Below are 19079 nucleotides of genomic sequence, written 5' to 3'. Positions count from 1 at the left end.
GATCGGTCATTCCTTCTGTCTCTTTAAGGTGCATTGGCTGACTGCTGCTTGTGTTATTTCCCAGCTGACTGCTCTGAAGACAATCACATTTCTTTAATTTTCAAGTTTCAGGTGTTTTCTGTCACATACTACCTGCCTTTGGCCTTCCTTCCTTTGGTTGCCACAACCCTCTGTATTCGCTGCCGCCACAGGAACGCATCACAGTGTCTTAGAATTGTTTGCTTACAGCCCCATTTCCCCACCATACCCAGCTTCTCCAAACAGGCAGGATGGGTGTCCTTTTCATGTTGGTACCCTCAGTGCTTGGCGCAATGAATTTTTTTGAATAAATGAGTAATTACATGCGAGAACATCATGATGTCCTTCATTATCACCCAGTTCTGATGGTTTTCCAGAATCCCCACCACCGCAGTCATCATGGGTTCACGTTCAGCACAGAACTGGTCATCGCTGCATTGTGTGCAGGAACAAACACAAGGTTCCCTTACAGTCCAGTCCTAACGGCAGTTCATTCTATTTGGCAGTGCTTATCCTGTTAGTACCGGCACAGCCGCTATTGTCCCTCTTTAAAAAGCTCTCTTTTCCTTCTACACTTTCTGGGCAGTGACTACCCTTGTAAGAAAAGCCGTAGAGTTACTGTGCTTTTGTTTCACGGTTCTTTCTTCATTTTATTTGTTTATTCCCTGCCTTGCTTCACCAAGGATTTGCAGAGACCAGTAACTGTTCTGCCGGGCCATTAGCAGGGACTCGGGGAAGGGTTCAGGGCAGGGCAAAAGGCTGTTAGCGTTGCTTTCTAGCTTAGGGTGAGTACGTCTCAAGATTCTGGTAAAGGTTTCTGTTTGTGATACCTGAAAACTAACAATTGGCTGGACTGGAAAAATCAGCAGAAGCATTGACCAGCTCCACGTTCACAGCTTTTCTGAGATTTCTTTCTATCAAGGCAAGAGCTGCCTACATTGCTTTTTGTGTCTCCCCTCCCCTCGCCAGCCCCAGACTTCGGCTAACCCTTTCATGTCATTAGAAGCATTTCTTATTTTTACATATTTTTCTGGACTGGGTCAGCCCTGGTAACAGGACAAACCCAGAGACTGGGAGAGCTTGTAACATCTTCTGAGAGGCTGGTTTTGTGTAGAGGAAAGGGTTTGAAGTCAGTTAATCCCGGAATTCCAAACCTAGCTCCAATACCTAAAGCTAAATGACTCAAGATTAGTCATGCACCCTCCCTCACCTTCAATGTGTAAAATGTAGATTACAATTCCTCCTGCTCAGGGTTGTGATTCAGTGAGATAAAGTGCTTGGTAAGGAAGGGGGTGCTTGATAACTCATAGCTATCATTGCTGTCGCAGGGATGAATACCACGTTGTGTTGGGGGGAAAGTGTATGAAGCAGGTATGTAGCTTTGCTTGTGTACTGATGAGTGCGCCTGTGTGTGCGTGTGTGAGTGTAGGACCACATTTCCAGTTCTATCTAGTGTAGGATTAGAAGAGTACAGAAACAACTTTCATTTTTATATACATAAATAGAACGTAATACATACAATTTAATAATTATTAAACTTCCATATTACCACCCAGGTTAAGAAATAGATCATAGCAACACCCTGACACCCTGAAAGGCTTCCATCCCAACTCTGCTGTCTGGATTTTTGCTTTCTTATGGTTTTACCACCTGTCTCTGCCTCCCTCCCTAAACAACATTATTTTGTCAGCTTTTGAAATTGATGTTAATAAATTTTACTTTATAGTTTTGCTTCCTTCATTCAGCATTGTTTTGAGACACATTATGTCATTGTGTTTTGGTTGTAGTTTATTCCTTTTCATGGCTGTTTGAAAATAGTGCAAATAAGAAATTATCCTTTCTACTGTTGATGGATATTTGGGTAACTTCCCGTTGTTTGTTTTTTTTTCCATTACACCACTCAGTGGTATTTGTACATTCTTGTACATGTCTCCTAATGTACATAATTAGGAGTTTCTCTAAGATACACGAAAGTGAGTCATAGACTGTGCATATCTTCAATTTTAACAAGTGGTGCCAACACTGTACTAATCTGCAGTTCCATGTATGGATGTGTGTAGCTCCTCTTCTTTAAAACAGTCAGATCCCCTTCCCTGCCCTAATCTGCATGCATATTATTTTATCTCATTGTGGCTTTATTTTTCTTATTTTGTGATTATCAATGAGGTTGAGCATCTTATCATATGTTGTTGGCCATTTGGATTTCCTCCTTAGCGACATGCCTGTTTACGTCTCTTGCCTTTTATTTTAAAATATCCTTTCAGACAGTCTCAATACCTGTACCTACTCTCTGCAAGACATTAGACCAAAGATGCTGTCACCGAGGCAGGTGGAAGTTCAAACTCAAACCATCTGCTAACTCAGCTGTAGCAGAAAAACAGTTGATTTAACAAGTAAGAAGTACTTCGACTTTAGCCAAGATTGAGAAACAAGACCAGGCCGAGGCCTGGCTCCCTTCCTCCTCGCCTGTGGCCGTGAAAGCAGGGGACACTCCCCTGGCGACCTCTTCAGCGATCTTATACGCTGACCGAAGCTCTCTAAACACTGCATCCTGCTTAACTGGCAATTTCAAAATCTCCAAGGCCCGCCCCTCAATCTTTCCCTTTAAGGACTTGGACGGGGCGTGGCTGATACGTAGATGTCAATCATAGGTACTGCACTCTGATAGGTTGGACCCGCCGATTCGGGTTCAAACACTGCGGCGGGAAGCACGGAGCGGAGCAGAGCGCAGGCGGGCGGGGTCCTCTGATCGTGAGTCTGAACCCCCCCCACAACGCCCAATTCTCCCCCACCCCACTCCATAAGACCTGGGAAGGGCCTCTTCCACCCACGCCAATCCACGCCTTCCACAGCGGGGAGTGTGGTGGTCCCGCCCCCAGGGCTGCCGGTAAACGGGAAGGTCGTCTGGGGCAGGCGATGAGCGCGACTAGTTCCACGGGAGCCGAAGGGTCAGCTCGGGGAGGTGCGCCCGGGGCAGCAGGAATTGGTCCTTTCTGAATCTGAGTGGGGTCCTATGATGTTCTGCCCTGACTCCTGTAGCATTAAGTGGAGTCTAGCAGCAACTTACTACCTGTGTGGCCTTAATTTACTTACGTGTCTTCATACTCCCGGGATCCATCCATCACCAGCTACTTCCGGCCTCACTGACTCTCCGCTCCAGCCCCTCCGGTCTCCCTGCTATTATATTAGAGAAAGCCACGTCCTGCCTCAGAAACGTAGCGCTGGCTTGTCCCTCAGCCTGAGGTGCTTTCTCCAGTTATCAGCAAGGCTTGCTGTCCTCTCCTTTCAGGTGTTGGTTTAAATGTCACCTTCTCAGTAGTCTACTCTGACCGCACGCGCACCTGTGCCCCAACGGCCTTCACCTTGCTTAAGTTTTTTTAACTTCATAACATTTCATCATTTCCCAACATATTATGTAATTTGCTTATTTTCAGTCATTCAGTAACTATTTAATAGTGCCTCCTGTGAACCACACTATATGCATCTCCACTAAGTGAAAATAAAAATCCCTGCCTTTGTGCTTACATTCTAAAGGGGGCATAAAATAAACAAATTTGTGCTTGCATTCTAAGGAGGGCAGAAAATGAACAAATTTGTAAGTGAGCGAGTACGTCAGATAAGTGCATCACCTGTCGCAGTGAATAAATACCAGGTTTTTATTCTCCAACACCAGGCTGAGTACCCCAAGACCCACGTGGTGGCTGATCTTCACCTTGCCATCCCTGAGATCTCGAGGGAGATCAGGATCGCTCAAACTCTTTCTCCTTAAATCGTCAGTACACGCTTGACCTCCTCTTACTTCCTTTCAGCACCAGTGGCGAGATGTTGAAATTCAAGTATGGAGCACGGACTCTGCCGGACGCTGGTGTCACTGAGCCCATTACCAGCCGGGCCTCCCGGCTGAATCTTTTCTTCCAGGTAACAGGCTGCCAACTCTGCTCATCTGAGTTTGTTTCCTTGGAACTTTCTTGTCACTCACCTTTGCCTTTATTATAAAACATTGAGGCTAATGTGGGAGAAATCCCATTTGGCATTTTATGTGCCCTGATAGTACTGGAAACAGAAGTCACCGTGCACACAGGATGAGATAGCTGAACTTGCCCTTGAAAGAAGATTTTTTTTTTTTTATGATTTCACACACTTTATACTTCTGTACTAACGTTTGGCCTTTTACTAAAGAAAAAGGAGCAAAGGAACAGAGGCCTGCTAGACTAAAATTTCTGTAGGTGTAATCCTATTTCTTTTTCATTCAAGGGATGGTTATGTTTTAGATTAAAAAAAAAGTTTTGATAAATACTACACCTGTGAAACCCACATTCCTCTTAAGTCATAGAACATTGCCATCACCCCAGAAATATTAAAACTTAATATCATGAGATTATATCCAAGTAGATTTCTAATTCTTTTGCTTCTGATGTAGATGGAATACCATTGATGTAGAAATCCTTGTTTATCCTTGTTTGACTTATGTATTCACAAGTCAGGGGGAAAACATATCTAGTGGTGAAGGTTGAGGTTTGAATTCTAGCCGAAGCGCTCGTTAGCTGTGTTACCTCGGATGAGTCAGTTGGCTCCTGTGAATCCATTGCCATGCTTTAAAACAGAGGTTATAACACCTAATTCACAGGGCAGTTGTGAGGACTAAATGAGATAATCGATGCAAAGCACTTAGCTCCTTGCCCAGCTCTCGGTAAGCCCTTTATACATAGTAATAATAGTTAGAGTAACAATAAATTTATATTCACTTAGCAGTGATTATATTTAGGAGAGTATTTCTGTAGGGAACCTGTGTGATAATAAATACTAAAGTTGTTGATGATTTTAACTTTTTTCCAAAATACTTGTACTGGGGAATGTTCAAACAGGTCAGAACAGAGCCAGATTGAAAGTTCAGGTTGTTCCTTGTGACTGTCCACCTACCTCTCCATTTTGAGTTATGAGATACTTTTCACAAATGAATAGTCTGTCTCTAAGCTTAGCTGACTGGTGTGCTTCCGCTTTTTAGCATTTTCATTATTTTTTACTCCAAAACATTCCCAACTTATTGCAAAATTTTTAAACTGCTTATAATGTGCTGATTACATAGCAATAACTATGGCTTCCAGTGTGCTGGGCACAGAACCAGCATGTTCCTGATTATCTTTCTTCAGCCTTATAACAAAGGTAGGGACTATTCTTAGTTACAGTTCAAATAGGAAGAGACATATATCTAGGCAGGCAAGGACTTGTCCAGGATCATGCAACTTGTACATTGGCAGAGCCAGGCTCTGTTTTTGGTCTTTCTGACTCTAGACACTGGTCATGTAACTGCTGGGCAGCACTACCAGTATATGTCAGTTTATTAAATGTCTTTATAACAATAAATGTTTTAACAGTAAGGATTGTGGGTAAATCCCCAGTTCATCTTTTTTTTTAAATGATGAGTTTCTTCTCACCTCCAGGAAAGCCATCATTTGCAAATGCAGCATATACTTAACATTTGCCTAACGTAAACAGCTGAGGGTACTGTTCTTTCTCCATAAAATGCCATTTTAATGAGGTTTTAATAGAGTGGTGATTTTGTTTTTTGTTCAGGTAGTATTTATTATCACACAGGTTCCCTACATAAATACCCTCCTAAATATAATCACTGGTAAGTGAACATAAATTTACTGTTACTTTAGAGTGGGTTTCAGGTTCTAGTTAGTAGTACTTCCCATTGAACTCTAGGTCAGTATTTGGCAGGCTTTTAGATTTTTGAATCAGTGAAGTTTCACAAATTTGCTGGGCTGACCTAGGTTTGCCCGCTTTTTATTTTGCCAAGTAACATATGTAAAAAAACCAAACAAAACAACTTATTATTTTCTGGTCCTTTTATTTCATAAAGAAAGGATATTTTTCTTAAAATGCCAGAAAGACCCTTTTAAAATTTGAGTACATTTAATGTTATAAAAGAGTCATTATGTGGTGTTCTTTTTTTTTTTTTTTTTTTTTAATTTCATGGCAGACCTGAAAACCATTAAGAATCACTACTGTATTTGGTAACTGCTGCTCTGCTTTGTCTATACTCTTTAAAGAACAGAAGAAACAAAGAATTTTATTTTTCCAAGTTAGTGGCAGAACTGGAGAGTAACAGAATCGGTGTGGCCTGTGCCTCACAAACTTGGCTGAGGTTTGAATCTCTTAGGGAGGCTTGTTAATGAAACAGATTTTAACCTATGAACTGGAAAATTCTAATTCAATAGGTTGCAGATAGCGTCAGAAAAGTCTGTTTGTTTGTTTTTTTATTGTTGTTTGTTTTTAGTGAAGTTTTCCAGTTCTCCAGGTGATTCAAATGTAGCCAGTCTGTTTCTATTATCCAGTGCTGTGTCACAAACCACTCCCAAAGTTTAAAGCAACAGTGATTTATTTTTCTTATGAGTCTGTGGCTTGGCCGACTGCAGCTCCTGCCCCACCCTGTAACTTCAGCCGGGGTCACTCAAGGGGCCATACTGAGCTGGGAGCCTGGCCAGGACTGGGACGTCTGGGTGCTGGCGGCAGGCTGGGGTGTCCCAGAGTTCTCCCACCTGATCGATTGCTCTTCGTTATGAGATCTTTTATTACTCTGTCTAACCCAGGGATTGTAGCTTTTCTTCTGTGAATAGTAAGTATTTTAGGCTCTGCAGGCCATATGGTCTTTGCTACAACTACTCAGCTCTGCCATTGTAACACAAAAGCAGCCATAGACAATGTGTAAATTAATGACCGTGGGGCTGTATTCCGATAACGTTTTATGAAAACAGGTGGTGGGCCAGATTTGGCCCATGGGCCATAGTTTGCTGAACTGTGTAGCTTAAGCTTCTTTACATGGTGACTGGCTTTCCAGAAGAGCAGAAGCAGTCTCACATGTGTCATACTCTATTGGTTGAAGCGAGACACAGAAACAGCACAGATTCAAGGGGAGGGGAAATAGATTCCAGCTCTTGATGGGAGTGACAGAGAGACCGCCACACACAGTCTCTGGCCTGTGGACACATGGGATCCATTGCTCTAGATCAGGGGTTGCAAACTCATGTCCTTGGGGGCCAGGCAGGGAGTATAAATGAGTCAGGTGGGCCAGGTGGAAGACTGCAAGACAGGCCTGCAGTGAAATGCAGAGAGCATTCTCTGCCCAGAGAGGCCTTATTACATTGTTGCAGCTCAGAGTCACCAGGCAGGATTGTGGGGCAATGTTGCTAGAGCCACCAGTGCTCCAAGAGAAGCTAGAAATTTCTCCCTTCCCCCATTTTTTGGTGAAATCTGATTTTTCAATATTGGCAGATAATTCAAATTATTTTACATACCACAGACCAAACAAAACATGTCTGTGGGCTAGATACAGTCCGACAGTTTGCAACTGTTGCTCTAGATCATTAATGAATTCAGTGTTAGTATAGTCACTCCATTTGTTCCATTCTAGATTGTTCGAGTGAACTAAAGAAATTGAAGTTATATTAATAACCCTCTGGGCACACTGAAGGAAATGGCAGTCATTGTATCCTGTTGTAGAGACATGGAGACATGTCAGGACCAGCCCTAGGGTTCAGAATAAATGTTCCTGCAAGCCTCAGACCGTTAAGAAGGAAGGGCCTTTTCTAATTAATGGCATATACGTGAAGTTTTTCTTCCCAGGTGCTGGTGAAAGAAACCCATGGTAATGGCATCGTACAAGTGATAACTTAATGACTGTCAATTGATGTCTCTTTAAAGAATGAAGCCACAGACTTGTGCTGTTAGTATGTGTCATGAGCAGTTAGTTGAGTTGGTGGCTTGTAATTTACTCTGTGTGGATGGATGTTATTGATCAAGGCTTTTCATTATTGACAGTGTCTCCATCTGCTGTTTGCTGTTTTTAGGGGAAACCACCCTTTATGACTCAACAGCAGATGTCTCCTCTTTCCCGAGAAGGGATATTAGATGCCCTCTTTGTTCTCTTTGAAGAATGCAGTCAGCCTGCTCTGATGAAGATTAAGCACGTGAACAACTTTGTCCGGAAGTGTAAGTTGGGAGAACTGTTTCTTGAGAACTGTCCTGCTAGGGAAAACTGGAAGGATGCCAGAGGCAGAAGGAGTTAGTGACGCTGACGGTGAGTAAGAATTCTGCTCTTGGGCCCAGTCGCAAAGTCAGGTTCCACCTGCTGTAGTTGGAAGACCAGGTAAGTCAGGCCTCTTGCTTGCAAGTGACAGAAACTCAGCTCAAACTAGCTTAGACCAAAAAGTGAATTTATGGCTCATGAAACTGAGACATTGAGGAATGGGTCAAAGTTTAGGCATGGCTGGCTCCAGGGATTAAATAATGTCCTCTGGTCCATTCTTCCACTCACTCAGGGTGGACTTCTCCATAGGCCCAGTGGACATGGTGGTTAGGTCCCACAATATTTAATTTTAACAAATTTAGTGTATTTTAATTAGTTTAAGTGTAATTTATTTTAAAGTCATAAGGGAAATATGAATATAGAAATAAAGTGTAATTGTTCTGGATTATATCCCTTATTATGCCACTGTAGTCATACAATATATATAATTATATATTGGATTATATTCCTCATTATGCCACTGTAGTCATACAATATATATAATTTTTGATTTGTTTTTTTTAATGCACAAAGGGGCTGATGAAAGCAAAAGTGCCTAGATCCTAAATCGGCCCTGGCCACACCCTGTTCTTGACTTTGCCCGCCTTCCACTTGGTCGGGAAGTTGGCGGCTGGTGCCCAGTTTCACATTTTTTTACTTTATACCAGTGGCGATTTTGCTCCCCAGCAACACTGGGCAACATCTGGAGACATTTTTGGTTGTCAAAACTAGGAGGTGGGGGAGGGAGGTTGCTACTGGCATCTAGCAAGGGAGGGCAGAGATACTGCTAAACATTCTACAATGCACAGGACAGTTCTCTAAAACATATTTTAGAATTACTGGGTCCAAAACGCCAATTGTGCCAAGTTAAGAAACCCTGCCTTATGTGACTTTGCAGTATAACTAACTACCCTAAATTTAGTGGCTTCAAATGATGATCGTTAATAAACTTTCATGATTCTGCGGACTGCTGGACTCAGCTGAGGATTTCTCTGCCCTGTGTGATGTTGGCCAAGATTTTGGCACGAGAGACTCTCCTGGTCTGGAATGTTCAGGTGGCTCATCTAAAGTCTGGCACGTTGACTGGAAGGTCGGGCTCAGCTGGGGACTCTGGGACGACTGGGCCTTTTTCTCCTGAAGCCTCAGGGGCTCGTGCTCTCTGGGGCTCCTCGGTGTGGTCTCTCCATCCGGGGTCAGCCAGCTATGTCCTGGGATGCCTGTTTCCTAAACCAAGTTTTACTGGAACACAGCTACTCTCATTTGTTTAGGCGTTGCCTATGGCTACTTTCATATTACAGTGGCACTTGAGTAGTGGTGACTGAGACCGTGAGGCCTACAAAACCTAAAATATTTACCATCTGGCCCTTTCAGGAAAAGCTTGCTGACCCCTAACCTACATGGTCTCTCTAGCATAGAGATTTGGACTTCCTACATGGCAGCTAGGGGTTTCCAAAAGCACAAAAGTAGGAGTGGCCAGGCCTTCTTAGGGCTTAGGCCTGGAAGGGACATAGGATCTATTTGGCTGCATTCTGGTGGCTTGAAGTGGGTCAGAGGGCTGCCCAGATTCCATGAGCCAGGGAACTACACCAGCGCATGGATTCTAGGAGGCGGGGGTTACTGGGCACCATCTTCACAGACTGGCTATCATACCCCACCCGATGTTTTATCTTTCACTATCTATGTTAATATAATGTCAGGGAAGATTCTAATCAGCTCTGCTTTGGGTCATTTGTACCCCTTGGCCAAGTACTGTGATTGGTTTCATCTGGGTATCCAGGGGTTCAGGGAACTGTGATTACCAGGACCTCTTGGAATGGAGGATGTGCAAGTACCCAAAGGAACTGGGAGTTTTGAGTAGATAAAATCAATGTATGTCAAGTACAGTGACTTTAGACATTTATGTGTGAACCTTGTCTGTCCTGTTTCCTCATCTGCAAAATGGGGACAGCGCGTATCTAATAGGGCTGTGTGGGGCTTGAGCAAGTTAGTGCACAGACCAGGCTTGTCATGTTGTCTGGTGCATAGAGGCACTCAGTCAGGGCTGCCTAGTAATGATAGTCATAAACCTCACTGACATTTAATATGTTGTGTGTCTTTAACTTTAAAACGTACTTGGGGTATTTGCTCATTATTCTGTACTTGGTGAAATAAACTCCCACCTTATTTTCTTGAATATTTAAATTCTCTAACAGGGAGTGCGAGGGGAAGGGAAATTGTGTGACAGGTGCATTTACCAAGCCATCCACAGGCCCCTCATTAGTCTTGAGACTGCCCTCTGGTCACTTTAAAGCAGTAGATCTTCTAGGCTTATTCAGTAATCAGGGGGCTGTGCTCAGTGAAATGTAGATTCTTCTAATGGAATTCTCTTCCAGGGAACTGTTTCATGTTATTGAAGAGGCTTCCTGGAGAGTACAGTTGAGAGGCTATGATTGAAAAAGGATGATTGCATTAGTATGATTTTTTTCCCCTTTTGAATTTCTCTTTTGGGACGTAAGCTTCATTTTCCCATGAGAAGAAGTGTTCAACAGCTGCTCTGGTCTGCATTTTTTGAATCTTGTCATAGAGCTGGAGATTTTCTTTGGGGAGTGTTGGAGGAAATGAGAGTTATGTTGCCCCTAGCATGGGCCCAGGGAGTCCGGGAACTAGCATCTGAGAGTGAGGGAAGGCATTTTTATTTCTTAATTACTATTCTGCCCCCAGTGCCTGGCACATAGTAGATACTCAATTAATATTGCTTGGCTGACTCTAATGCTAAGTAGACAAAATAAGTGGCCAAACCTTAAGCATAGTGTCTCATAATTTGTGTAAAAAAATAACAAGTATGATATTAAAACACGCATAGAAAATGTTCATAACTGTCAAAGTTGGGCATTTCTTGGTGTTTTGATAACTGAAATTCTACCTTCTTGCATCTACATTTACTGTAAGGTAAAAGTTTCTGTATGCTTACAACTTTAATACTTGTGGGCAAATTATAACTGGAAGTTTTTTCTTTCTTAATTGTAAACATAATGCAAAATTAAATACAAAGGTCAAAGAGGAAAAATACCTCAAAATCTTACCTGCCTGAGATAACCACTGTTAATAGTTTGGTGTGTAGCATTGCAATTTTTTTGTCTATATAAAGTATTATGGCAATTTTCAAATATACCGAAAGGTAAAGAAAGTAGTATTCTGAATCCCTGTGTGTCATTCAGTTGGCTGTAGCGCCTGCCAGCCCTTTCCTTGCGGGGTCTGACATTGCTCTTGTTTAATTTTACACAGAATGGATATGTGGTAGATTAAAAAGCAAGATATAAGCACTTATTTGAGATCCATAAGAATAGTTATTCAGGAATCACTGGTTCAGGCAAAGGCCAAATAGTGTTCCTGTTAGGAGATGAAGGCAATGGGTATTTATGAGAAAGGGAAGGGGAACAGTTACGTCAATAGAAGAAAGGCATTTCTATTGGTGCAGGTTACATAGCATAGTGCTATTAATTCTAAATAATGTTTTAAATTTTTGGTCCAATAGTCATCAGTCATAGTAACTGCTTTTTTGTTGTTGTTGTTTTGGCCAAAAGTTCTTTGGGACACAGGGTTGCTTATGCCTAGTTCAAAGGTTATTTTGCCCTTCTTAACATTCCAAAGATTTGAGACGAGGTGCCAGGCAGTTCCTCTGGCTTGGATGCTCCAGCTCCATTCGGAAGTGGCTCAGTTTACATTATTGTTTACATATGTGTATAATGTTTTGTCACTAGCTTTGCTCACTTAGCAATATGTTTACTCAACAAATATTTATGGAACACTTGCTATGTGCCAGGTTCCATTTTAGGTATTAGGTTTACAACAGTGATCAAAACAGACCAAAAAAACTATATTCTAGTGGAGGTTGAGCTCTACCTCATTCTTTTAAACATGGGCCTAACATTCTTTTATGTGGGTAGACTTTCCCATTGATGAACCTTTAGGTTGTTTCTAATTATTTTTCTGTTAGAAGCGTGCTCATCACATTTTCATATGCATTTTTTCTGAGCACATATGCTAGTGTTTCTGTGAAGTGTGAGTTTCTAGAAGTTGAAAGGTTGGATTATTGTGTCTTAAAAAGGAAGCAATACATTCGGCAGTGTTGGCTTTTGCCCTCTGGGTGCAAATGTCTATCTGACAAGGTCATTCTTTGACTGCACTTCATTACAGTGCATTGGGTCTTTATCTCCCTCTCAATAATTGGTACCCACAGGGCTCTTAAATGTTATAACCTCATGCAAGGATGAAGGGTTATGTGGTTTTGGAGTCACAGAAGCTGATGAGTTAGAGAGAAATTGTAAATTTTTTTAAAAAATAGTCATAGACTTCAGTTTAGGATCTCAACTGTTCACCTTAATAATTCAAAGCATTTGGAGAAAGATATTGAGATTTAGAATGGTTTCTCAGAATTCTGAGACTACCATGGTGGTTTTGCCTCTAAGCAATTTGTCTACTTGTATGATTGAGATGCCTGGTGGTTGGCAGTGACAGACCCAAAGTTAATAAGTTGGACAAATGCTTAGAGCACATGGGGAGCCCAAGGCCTAATAGAAAATCAAGAGAGATTAGCCTTGTACAGGAGCAGTAATGAAATCACATTCAACCCAGAGACTTGTAAGCCAGCGTGTTTGTGGAATTACAATTAAAAACTCAAATGCTTGATCTGAAAGAAACTTGGAAAAAGACAGGGAAGAAAGATGGGGCTTGGCACTGTGATGTCAGGTTAAAAGGAAAATCTGTTCAGCTTTCAGTTTTGCTTCTGCCTGGAATTTTCTGTGTAGGCGCTCTAGATTTCTTTTTATACAGTGGTCATGATGAATTCATGGGGATCTACCCACCACTCTTGCCTGATTCCCCAAGGGACCAAAGGAAGGTGTTTTCAGGATGGCTGGCTAACGTGAGAGGTGGGTGTGTGGGTGGAAAGATACTCAGTGTAACAGAGTTCTTCATATGTCCCTTTGATCCAAATGAATGGAATTCCACCCATGAGACAAAGAAGGGGGTGGGTAACAATTATAGTTGCATTGGCTAATTAATCAACATGCCACTGTATGACTGTGGGTATGAAATGGCTTTTCCCTTTGTTGGACTCAGTCCTTGTCATTGTCTGAACAACTTGCTGAGCTGAATGTAACTCTAGAAATGTAGCTTCCAACTTTACCTGGTGGCCAACCTATGGAAATGGTGACCCATGTCAGTGCCTGGAGGACTCCAGGGCAACTCTGGGATTGCAAGACAATCTCTTGGTCTTCAAGCTGATACCTTTCTGAGGGATTCTCCAGGGTAATTTTGATCATATACTTTTCTTGTCTTCTTCTGGAGTGTAACTTCTGTATATGGTGTAGTTTCCCTATAATGTGCAGAACTGAATTAATTTTTCAGTCAGCTGCTCCCCTCCATTCTTGATGGTCATTAGAGTTGTTGCATATTCAGTGATGCTCCAGCCTAGTGTTTGTAGAGTGTTAAAAAGTGTACGTTTGATTCCAAACCTGCCATCCATTTATTTAGACCATATTTCATATATTGAAGATCTCCAACTGAATGTTTGTGTCCCTTCCAAATTAATGTGTTGAGGCTCTGACCCTCAGTGGGATGATATTTGAAGGTGGGGCCTTTGGGAGGTACTTAGATTTTGATGAGATCATGAGGATGGGGCTTCCAAGGTGGGATTAGTGTCCTTAGAAGAGGGAGAGAGACCAGAGCTCCCTTTCTCTTTGTCCGGTGAGGACACTGTGAGGAGGTAGCTGTCTGTAAGCCAGGAAGTAGGCCCTCACCAGGAACTGAATCTGCTAGCCTCTTGATCTTGGATTTCTGAGCCTTCAGCATGACAAGAAATAAACGCCAGTTAGTTTAAGCCGCCTCATCTATGGTATTTATTATAGTAGCCCAAGCAAACTAAGGCGCTGATGGAAAGATTGCACTAGGACTGGGGGCCTGTGGGAGGAGGTAGAAGGGGGTATAAAGAGATAAATGGTGATGGATGGACACCGACTTGGGGTGGTGAACACAAATTCCAGTGTATAGATGATGTGTTGTAGAATTGCGTACCTGAAACCTGTATAATTTTGTTAACCAGTGTCACTCCAATAAGTTCAATAAAACAAAAAAGATTGCACTAGCAAAAGGAACAGGACTATATGTTAACCAAAAGACAGCTACAAACCCTTCAAATCTGTGACATGTCAACTCTGCAGAGCAAATATCAGGCTCCATTTGGTTCCTTGGGCTAGGGGTTTTTGTTTTTATGTAATTAATTTTTTTTCTAGCACTGCCACATATTAAGACAAGGAAGGCATTACTATTACTGACACAATGCAGGGGAGATAAAATGGGCTACTGACCGAAAACTGAGCAGAGCACATGCGGTCAGAATGAAATGACCTGGAAACCAACTCCATCATTGAGATGGGAATCATGTTGCTTACATCCCATTTGCAAACTGGTCTAAATGAGGACAAGCATCTTTGACCAAACACTGCCCTACAGCCTTCCGAGATGAGGAATAAAAGCATGATTTGTATTCTTCTTCTATTTTCTAAGTCTACAGGATGCAAATTATAGCTGCCATGGAAACTGTGCTTTGGAATTTTGGAAGCCCTTAATTTGAACATATAAAAACACTTTTGTGTTGATTTTGTAATTATTCATGATGATTAGAAAGTGACTAAATGCCTTTTGACAGTGAGGGAAGACATAAGAACACTTTTATCTTTCTCTTTTTGGCTTTCTTAAAGACTCAGATATTCAGAGCTCTTTATTTACCTGGGAGTAATTCTTCCATGATTTGCAGATTCTGATACCATCGCTGAGTTGCAGGGGCTCCAGCCTTCTGCAAAGGACTTTGAAGTCAGAAGTCTGGTAGGTTGTGGACATTTTGCTGAAGTGCACGTGGTAAGAGAGAGAGCCACCGGGGACATCTATGCTATGAAAGTCATGAAGAAGAAGGCCTTGTTGGCCCAGGAGCAGGTAGGAGCATTTTAGCATCATGCCCTTTCCTTCTCTGTACTAGCATGTTCATTGCAGAGACAACAATCTGCTGAATTGACATCTGGGATCAAGCCCGTTTCTCCTGTGACTCTGTAGTTAATTATGGTTGCATGGGCAGAAAGTCTCTCATGTCCTTGGCTCTTTTTCTTGAGCTGATATTGACTCATTTTGAAGGCTCACAAGCTCCCCTTGATTTCTTTATCCCGTTTTTATAGTTGTGTTTTATTCAGAACCAACTTGGCTTTTTTTAATTAATGAGTTTAAGATCTTTCATGACTATCAGCTGTGGGTTTAGAGGTATGCATATTATGGTGTGAGTCAGCATTTGCTTTTGTACACATTTTATATGTTCGTGATATGGGCATGAATATTTGATTTTAAAACAGGTCTTTGAAGAAATTAAATAGAATCGTGCACCTGAAATCTGTTAACCAGCATCACTCCAATAAATTCAATAAAAAGTAAAAAAAAAATTAAATAAAATTCTTGTGTGGCTAGGGAGTTGCTTATTTGAGAGTGGATAAGAAGTTATCTTTAAGGTTGCAGTATTCTTTCTTTTAAACAAGACTGATGCTCCAGACATATTGATTCATTTGCTGTGTTTCTAGAGAGACAGCCATCAGCCTTGGAGTTCAGAGAATAATTTATTAGTTACAGACATTTGAGTGCACATCATGTGTCTGATAATGTACCCGGCTCCATGGGAAGCCTGCACAAGGAATTGAAGCTCCATGGCTGTTAGTTTCAAGGTTTAAAAACAACGTTGGGGCCTTGGCTGGGTGGCTCAGCTGGTTAGAGCATGGTCCCTATGTGCCAAGGTTGTGGGTTTAATCTCCGGTCAGGGCACATACAAGAATCAACCAATGAATGCATGGATAAGTGGAACAATAAGTCGACATCTCTCTCCTTCTCTCTGTCCCTCTCCCTCTCTGTCTTTTCCCCTCTCTAAAATCAATTAAAAAACAAACTTGGAAAGCAGAGGAAAAAGACAAGTATATAAAGCAGGTGCTTACCAGCTAAAACAGCTAAAGCATCACAGGAACAGTTAGCAAATTCTCAAATGATGGAGTGAGGAGAAATGTGGCTGAGCTATGGACAGTTAGGGAAAGTTCTATACTGCTGTAGTTCTAGGCAGAGAGAAGTGATGAGAATATGCCAGATGTGGTGTGTGTGACGTTCTGGAGTTTTGAGTATTAGAATGCTATATGCGTGCGTGCATGCGTGCGTGTGTGTGTGTGTTTGTCTGTGTGTGTGTTTTGTTTTTGTGTTTTTCTTTTAAGTGGTTTAGAAGAAATAGATTGGGGAATGGGAAGAAATGAGGACATTTAGGGGGGATGTGGGTAATTGGTGGGAAATCTCAAGAACTTGTTTTTTATTGTGGCAAAATATACCTAACAAAACTTTATCATTTTAACCATTTTTAAGATACAATCATTTGTATTAGTGCATTCACAATGTTTTGTGACCACAATCTCTTTCTAGAACTTCTTCATCATCCAAAACAGAAACTCTGTACCCATTCAGTGGTCACTTATCATTTCCCCCAAACCAGCTTTTGGAGTGGCAGTTTAATTTGTGAGATGGTGGGGGATCATTAGGCTTTTGGAAGGAGGAGGCTGGGATCAGAGCCTGAGGACGTCAGTGACTTTGTGGGCCCTCCAACGAAGAAGGAGTGGAGGGCAGGAAGCTGCTTGTTAGAGTCCAGGAGGGATGTAGACTGTATTTAGAAATGCAGTGTGAGCAACTACACAAAAAGGAAAAATGACAGGTTGTGGTAGATTATTTGGAAGAGAGATGTGGAAGATGCTCACTCAGCCTCCTAATGCCCACTCACCATCTATCATCTGGAAACACTCACTGAGTACCTGTTGTGTTTGGAGTGTTTCTAGGTCCCTAAAAAGAGGCATTAGAGGTAGCCCGAGCCTTGTGATGTTTATGTTTTAGATGGGAAATTGTGCATATAAAAACAAAGTAATCCAACATACCATACTGCGGAATCAAACAGGGATGCCTTCCTCTTGGTGAATGACTCAAGATGACCCTTTGTGAGGTATGGGCTGGAGGGTTTTATTTTTTAAATTTTTATTTATTATTATTATTATTTTTAATGAGAGAGAGAGAAAGAAAGAGAAAGAGAGAAGGGGAAACATCGATTTGATTTGCTGTTCCAGTTATTGATGCATTCATTGGTTGATTCTTGTATGTGTCCAGACTGGGGGTTAAACCTGAAACCCTGGCTTATTGGGACAACACTCTAACCAACTGAGCTACCCTATCAGGGCCTGTTATTATATATTTTTATACTCAAATTGTTTCCAGTTTGGCCAATGAGAATCTCTTCAGCTTGGATTTTTGTCCTTTTAATATATTCCCATCTTTGAGTACTACTTACCTTCTTGTATAAGATGTTCAGGGTCTTATTCTTTTACCTTACTTGCTCTGGTCCTACAAGGAGTCCTTTTTGTGTAAACTTGTATTTAGAGGCCAAGATCTGGGTGGTAGGTGTTCTCACTAGTATTGACACCAGTACCAACTTCACAGGGTTCATTCTAAATTTCACCCTTTCCATGTTTGTAACTCTCTTCTCTGACACTATCCTTAGTATTTTAACTTATTTTATACATCTGTGTGCATCCAATCCATTGCCCCCTCCCTCTGGGGAGCGCCGATGGTCTGTTCCAGGCCATCCCTACATGTGGGTTCCTTTTTCACCCTGCGTATCGATACCATGTGCTGGAGTGGCCCCACACGTTTGCAGCCCTCCTCACCCTGCTTGGGCCTGGCAGCCCGTGCTCGGCCGCCATGACTCTCCCTACCGCCTGTCATGGATGCCAGCCTTAATCTGCTTCACCTAATGGCTTTAGGACTGAATTATTGAGGAAGGGAAGGTGAAGAGAAACAAAAAGATGCTTAGAGTTAAAGGAAGTGAATTGACTTTAAAGAAAGATGGTAAGTAATTGGGCAGATAATATACAGATTTGGCAAAAATTGTGAGCAAAGTAGGCGAATGGATGAGATTTGTGGAAAGCTGGGCTAAGTGATTTTCTTTTTAAACTAGGGACATCAGTTTATGCTTAAAGAGAGAGAAAAGGGCATTTTCCCCTCCTTTACATTTGCTTTTTTATAATTGTCTAAAATGTTTCTTTTTCCTCAAGGTTTCATTTTTTGAGGAAGAACAGAACATATTATCTCGGAGCACAAGTCCTTGGATCCCCCAATTACAGTATGCCTTTCAGGACAAAAATAACCTTTATCTGGTGAGTCTTTACATTTCTTTCTTTGGAATTAGTCCAGTGCTCTGATACTTGGGTATCATAGTCATAGAATTGAATGTGGTTCTTGCGCATATGGTCCATGATATCTCTCATTCATTCAGTTGCTTCCCTGTCAGCTCTCTCCCTGTTCTCCTTTTTCTAAAGATTATGAGCTAGCCCATTTAGAAAAAGCCCTACTAATTGTTGGGTATTGTAGCTATGACTTAAAAGGCAATAATGGTAAATTATTTATTTGGGAATAGTCTAATATCACCTGTAATAGAATCTTGCTTTAATTTTTTTAATTGAAGTATAATTGATATATAACACTGTATTTCTGGTATATAATTTAATTTTTTGATATTTGTATATATTGTGAAAGATCACCACAATAAGTCAATAAGTCTAGTTAACATCATTAAAATTTTTAATTTTTTAAAGGTGAGATAATTCATGGTTATTAAGAGAAAACAATCACTGCAGAACTGTATGAAACAGAAGGAAAAATTTTCTGCCTTACTTTCTAATTTATTTTCCTAGTAAAACAAATGTTAATGGTTATACATGTTCTTCCTGATCCTTAACTATGTCTCATGGAAAAAGTATTTCTGTCTATATTTACAACACATGTATAGTTTATTTTACAAAATGGTATACTGCTCTCTGCTGTGCTCTTCGACGATTTGCTTTTTGCCTTTTAATGATTTGTCCTGGACATCTTTCTATATTCATGGTACATACAG

General features: G+C 41.4%; 1 protein-coding gene across 1 annotated transcript in view; it reads left to right on the top strand.

Moving 5' to 3' along the window:
- The first annotated feature begins 3840 nt into the window (after positions 1-3840).
- Positions 3841-19079, top strand: part of CIT (citron rho-interacting serine/threonine kinase) — a 137656-nt gene continuing 122417 nt past the window's right edge. The window contains exons 1-4 of the mRNA XM_054594466.1: positions 3841-3936; positions 7872-8013; positions 14886-15061; positions 18238-18339. Coding sequence (XP_054450441.1) covers positions 3841-3936; positions 7872-8013; positions 14886-15061; positions 18238-18339 — 516 coding nt within the window. The remainder of the gene's footprint in view (positions 3937-7871; positions 8014-14885; positions 15062-18237; positions 18340-19079) is intronic.

This window comes from Pteronotus mesoamericanus, unplaced genomic scaffold (assembly GCF_021234165.1).
Source record: "Pteronotus mesoamericanus isolate MK-2021 breed Mesoamerican mustached bat unplaced genomic scaffold, CSHL_Meso_final scaffold_507, whole genome shotgun sequence".
NCBI lineage: Eukaryota > Metazoa > Chordata > Mammalia > Chiroptera > Mormoopidae > Pteronotus > Pteronotus mesoamericanus.
This window is presented reverse-complemented; position numbering and strand designations above follow the sequence as displayed.